General features: G+C 44.6%; 1 protein-coding gene across 1 annotated transcript; it reads left to right on the plus strand.

Annotated features, from left to right (window-relative positions):
- Positions 1 to 1,713: 1,713 nt before the first annotated feature.
- LOC105451328 lies at positions 1,714 to 4,881 on the plus strand. The gene is made up of 5 exons (XM_011691695.1): positions 1,714 to 1,890; positions 3,064 to 3,623; positions 3,694 to 3,919; positions 3,991 to 4,161; positions 4,525 to 4,881. Exons 1-5 carry the CDS (start codon positions 1,714 to 1,716, stop codon positions 4,879 to 4,881), a joined length of 1,491 nt encoding a protein of 496 aa, XP_011689997.1.
- Positions 4,882 to 6,175: the final 1,294 nt, after the last annotated feature.

Here is a 6,175-nt window from a genome sequence, read left to right on the forward strand (position 1 = left end):
TCTTCGAGATAGGGACAAAGTCCTGCTTTACAACGAGGCCTTGAGAAGGGGACGCTCAAAGAAATTAGAATCCCAATGGGCAGGACCTTACACGATAGTGGAGAAACATAACGAAGTAAATTTCACAATAAAAAGGGGACGGAGAACCCTACGCGTACACGCGAATCGCCTTAAACATTTTGTAGAGAATTAGCCATAGAGCAAAAGCAAAAGTGGAAAAAAGAGGGGGGGGGGAATTAACAGATAGCGATAGAAATAAGAAAGCGTTAATAAATAGAGAAAACACTTACCTTAAAACAAAGAGTAAGGTGGGGGAAGCTCCACCACCGTACGCTGACCTGTCCGCACGTACAGGGTCACACGAAGCCTCCGGTCTGGGCTAGGATCGAGTCGTGATCGCCGCGTTAATCCGCTCCGTAAGGGACCGCCGGTCCGTAACCGATCGCCTAGGTGGCGGAGTGTCGGGGGGAGTACGAGGCGTGCGACGGGCAGCGTTCAACCAATACGTGCGTAAGCACGAGTCGCACACACTAGGCGCGAAATACAAATTGCAACACAGGCACCTCATGATTTGGCAAACGAATGCCACGAGGACTCTATACAAGCGTATCCGACGGAAACTCGGAGCGCACTAAGAACTCGTAAAAAGATTAGCGATGGCGTAACGAAATGTAAGGCAAGGATTCAAAGAATAGTAATCCTTACTTCGCAGGTTACTCGCAACGTGGTACCAGGTAAAAACGACACCGGTACCAACACACCCCCCATACCGCTTTGAAGAGTTTATTCACACACCGGGGATCTACTACGAGGAGGAAGGACTGCTGAATCAAGCGGAATCGATGTGGAGACTGGCAATAAAATTAGATATCGCTGCGATTGGTGTAAGATTCCGACAGGTACAGGACCACTTAAAGAGAACCGAAGACCGATGCGGAAATATATTATCGGAAAACGTAAAACAAATGTGCCAAAATATCCTACGAATTATTTAGAAGGATAATAAAACAGTTGACAGGATTAGTAAACCACCTATACGGATTATATAAGCCAATAAATAATAAGCGCGGATTAATCGACGGCATAGGCGTGGTTAGGAAAAACGTTGTTCGGAGTAATGGACGTGGACGACGCGAAGTTAATAGATGAACAAATTAGGTTAACGCAAAATTACCAACAGACGCTACAGCACGCGGTTAAAAACCAACTCAAAGTAATAAACGCTACACTAGGGCACCTAACAGAGGTAGAGCAGGCGGTAAACTATAACGAGCACTTACTATTAAATGTTAGTCGTAAGATGGAGTTACAACTAGCCAAATTTACACTACAGGAAGACATGGACGAACAGCTACTCGTCCTGATGGCAATTATGCCGATCTGGTAAAGGATGTAGAAAACATTACCGATTACCTCACATACGCGCACGACGGGCTGATTATGACCCGCCTATTGCGATTAGAAACAATTATAGCGGAGAATACGAGAAGCCGCGACACAATTAACCAAGGGTTTACATTTTCCGTTTAGGATACAACTAGAAAACTGGCAGTCCATTCAGAAATACATGAGGGTAAACGCGTACTACACAGACCCAAATATATATACCATACTCAAGTTTCCCGTCATCGCTTACCCGTCATAAAAGTAATTCCTTTTCCCACACCGGAGCATGATAATGTATTTACATTCCTAAAAGTAAACCAGCCCCTGATGGCAATTGACAAAGAAAATCATCACTACATGCTGCCGTGTGAAAAGGAACTAGCGAAATGTGTCCGGGAGGAATCGACGTTTACATATGAGCGAAACCTACCCGTGTACAATATCAGAGCAGACGCACCGTGCGAGGTGCAAGTGTTACCAATTTGCCAGAGCAACTCCGAAATTGTGAACGAAAACGCGTGTTAGCGAACACCACGCTGTGGATAACACTAACCGAATCGCAAACGTGGCTATACGCAACGCCAAAAGCACAAAAAATAAATATAAAATGTAGCAATCAAGCGGAACGGGGAATTGTAATACGCGGGACCGGGAAAATAACGTTGGAAGGAAATTGTAAACTAACGACGCCCGATGTCACGCTAACGACGCAACAACAAATGTGCGCCGCGAGTATATAGGCGCACTTACCCGAATTTAATTTGACCCTCGAGCACCCCGACGAACATCTTACACACCGGGAACGGCCACGATTAAAAACAATTGTAAAAAACCCGAGCTCGAAAAATTAAGAGCAGAGCCAGACGAAATAAATAGACAATTAGAGAACCAGGATACGATAGTCATGAATAGGTACGCGAGCGGCGGCGCAACCACTGTAGTAATTATAAGCGTAATATGCGTAATCATCTACATACATAAAAAATGCAAGAAAAAAGCAACAAGGGGTACCCGCGAGGACCCATACTCGAACAATGACGCGATGCTGTACTAAACAAATAGACCAGATAGATAGAACAAACAAGTAGATAATAAGAAATGACTGTAAAAAAGCATAAAATAAAGAAAATGCACCCCTCATTTCCTTTTCTTTGGGAGGGAAGAGTGTCACGGGCCGATTACCGTGACACGGATGCGACAATTGTTAAGAAATACGGCACGACCTAAATTAAATCGGGAACGCTGACGAAGCGTTCCGAAAAGATATATTATGTAAAAATAAAAATAACTAATAAGGATGGTTGCGCGACGGCGACCTCGCGGCAACCGAAAAGTAGTACGCTGAAACGGCAACGCGATCGCTATAAGTACGCGCGACGACAAGGCGCGCGTGGTTAATCTATCGAAAGATAAGTTCGTGTCACGTTACCAAGTCCGCCACGAATAGTTAAGTGCTGTATCGGCGAGTATCGAGTAAGAAGAAGCGGGGATTGTGAAATAAACTGAGACCGGATCTAAGGGCAAATAAAGTGTATTTTTGAAAAAGTGATCAAAGGCGTTTGAGATATTCAGTTCCCCCGCGGAGCCGGACCCCGTTGTGCCAGCGGCACAACAAAGTGTTACCACGAAAAACTGTGAACTCTTTCGTAGCACAGATTTACACGAGTGTATGAATAGTGCGTTGTCGAGCCTACGGCAGCGCTGCTGGGAGAATTTAAGGATCAAGGCAGCGGGTGGGCATTGTCACGAATACTGAATTTGACAGTTAATGCGAACAAATACAATCCTTTGCACGCGGGATGCCATATTGAGTTACCGCAAAAAATTATGGTGAAGAGAGCGGTCGTAACCGTGCGGTCCAGGGACAATGCGTGCTTCGCATGGTCAGTGGTGGCCGCTTTACACCCTGCTAAAAATCATACAGAACGGATAGCCTCCTATCCTCATTACTCTACAATATTAAATTTGAAAGACATTGATTTACCAATGACACTAAATCAAATTAAAAAGTTTGAAAACGCTATCTCCATCAACGTCTATGCCATCGAGACAAAAAACGAACAACATACGATCCTTCCAATACGGCTCACGAATCAAAAAATGGACAAACATGTTAATTTGCTATACGTAGAGGACGAAAACAGCAACGAGGGACATTTTGCATGGATAAAAAATTTATCCCGCCTCGTCAGCTTACAACTGAGCAAGAAGGGACATACAAAATTCTTTTGCGATAGGTATGTATACATTAAATAAAGTTATAAAATACTTTCTTTTTTAAATAATAAATTATATATCTTTTTATAGATGTTTACATTATTTTTCATTGGACAAAAAACTGGAGGCTCACGTAATGGACTGCCGTGAGATGAACAACTGCGCAATCAGGCTACCGAGCGACGACAAGTGGCTCCGTTTTAACAATACCAACTGGAAGGAGCGAATGCCATTCGTCGTGTACGCGGACCTTGAGTGCATCCTGGAGAAGACGGACAACGAGGAAACAACGAGCTACGAGTACCAGCATCGTCGGGTATTTATTATAGCTTATTACGTTCATTGTTCGTACGACAACTCGTTGTCAGCGTATTTCGGCGCGATAAGGATTGCATAGCGTGGTTCGTCGAAGAACTTAAAGATTTAGCGCACAGAGTAAAGTCCGCTCTGTCCGGTAACGTTCCGATGGCGGAATTGACGCGCGACGAACGCGATAAATTTAACAGCGCAGCGAATTGTCACATATGCGAGAAACCGTTCGCATCTGACGACAGACGGGTACGCGATGTAGATCTACTATCATCATACACTATCATCGAACTGGTCGATTCAGAGGTCCCGCGTATTCCAACTGTAATTTAAACTACAAAGATTCACATTGCATTCCCGTAGTTTTCCACTATTGATCCGGGTATGACGCGCATTTCATTATCAAAGAAATAGCTACCGCATACGATGGAGACATAGATTTACTTCCGGTAACAAAAGAGAAATACATTTCATTTACCAGCATGTTAAAAGTACTACAGAAAGAAAAAATAATCGTGAAATTTGCGTACAATTACGATTCATTGACTCATACAAATTTCTCGTTCGAGTCTCGAAAAATTGGCATCTTATCTCGCGAAAGATAAACTACAGATAATGCAACGCGAATTTTGTAATTTATCGGCTGAGCATTTCGATCTACTGACGCGAAAAGGTGTGTTTCCGTACGAGTACATTGACTGCTTTGAAAAGTTGGAGGATACGCATTTATCGCCGCGCAAATCGTTTTATAGTTCGTTAACGGGCGATACTGTATCCAAGAACGATTACGCGCATGCTGTCAACGTGTGGGAGCGATTCTCCATTCGAACGCTCGGCGAGTACAGCGATCTGTACTTAAAAACTGACGTCTTGTTATTAGCCGATATATTTGAAAATTTTCGCGATAGCTGCGTCGCGAGTTATGGATTCGATCCCGCGCATTATTTTACTCTACCCGGTTTTACGTGAGACGCCATGCTGAAATATACGTATTAAATTCGAACTTCTCACGGACATTGACATGGTCATGTTTGTCGAACGCGGCATACGCGGCGGCCTGAGTCAAGTTCCAAGAGATACGCGCGGGCTAACAACAAGTACATACAGTCATATGGTCCATCGAAACCGTCGTCGTACTTGATGTACTTCGATGTAAATAATCTGTATGGCTGGGCAATGTGTCAACCATTGCCGTATGCAGATTTTCAATGGGTTAACGACGTAACCAATTTTAATGTTATGAATATCGTGTTAGATTCTGCGATAGGCTACATTCTCGAAGTCGATCTAGACTATCCACAACACCTTCACGACGCGCACGCTGACTTACCGTTCTGTCCGACGCGCGACAAACCACCCGGCAAGCGGCAAGAAAAACTCCTCGCGTCTTTATATAATAAAAAGCGATACGTTATTCATTATCGCAATTTGCAGCAATGTACTCGTCACGGCCTCCGTATTTCAAAGATTCATCGCGTATTGCAATTTGCGCAATCTCCATGGCTTCGTGAATATATTGAACTAAATACAAAATTTAGAACACTAGTTATTAACGAATTCGAGAAAAATTTATACAAATTAATGAATAACGCGGTATTTGGTTGTTCGGATTCGACGCAAGAATTCGAACTTTAAACGGAGCGCGGCGCCAATGAACGCTTCCTGCAATCACGAGGAGCGCGTGTGATGGCCGGCGCGCCAATTGTCACGCCTAGAGAAGGTGAGGTGCACGTGGAGGGTTCGTGCCATTGCTGGACGTTGTTTTTTTGACCGGACGTGACGGCGCGGAATCGAGCCGTCTTCCCGCCGAGAAGGGAGAGTAGGCTTGCTGCCGGCCACTCGTGATCTGGACGCGAACCAGTTTACCCTTGTCGTTGCGCCTCGTTAAAAGCAATCGCGATAGCTATTCACGCGATCAAAGTCGTGAAGTCGCCGCGCTAACCGTGTCAAGTCGCCTCCCGAAATTGCACTTGCAAGCGATTTCCGCGAACGCGCAATTAAATCCAGCGAATCGAAGGCCTCTGGCCCGCGAGCTACCCTCTCGAAAAGTCCCCTCAGCGAAGGGAACGGACTACGCAACGCCAAGGGGAAAGGAGTGAAATATTGTATCAACGTCGTGTATAATTCGTCCTGTTTAGTTAGTGGAATAAAGAAGCTGTTATTGGTGAATTTTGTGGAGCTTAGTAACCCCTCCTGCAGTCAGAAACATTTTGGTAAAACCATGGAGAATGTGCGCAATCATGTCGATGTGCGACTATTAACA

This window comes from Wasmannia auropunctata, unplaced genomic scaffold, assembly GCF_000956235.1.
Source record: "Wasmannia auropunctata unplaced genomic scaffold, wasmannia.A_1.0 LD336053.1, whole genome shotgun sequence".
Lineage (NCBI taxonomy): Eukaryota > Metazoa > Arthropoda > Insecta > Hymenoptera > Formicidae > Wasmannia > Wasmannia auropunctata.

Excerpts from the sequence above, each read along its gene's own strand:
- LOC105451328 (XM_011691695.1), top strand. The coding sequence starts at position 1,714 with ATGGCAATTGACAAAGAAAATCATCACTACATGCTGCCGTGTGAAAAG. Across the intron at positions 3,624-3,693 it reads ACAAAATTCTTTTGCGATAG|ATGTTTACATTATTTTTCAT; the intron begins GTATGTATACAT and ends ATCTTTTTATAG. Across the intron at positions 3,920-3,990 it reads ACGAGTACCAGCATCGTCGG|GATTGCATAGCGTGGTTCGT; the intron begins GTATTTATTATA and ends CGGCGCGATAAG.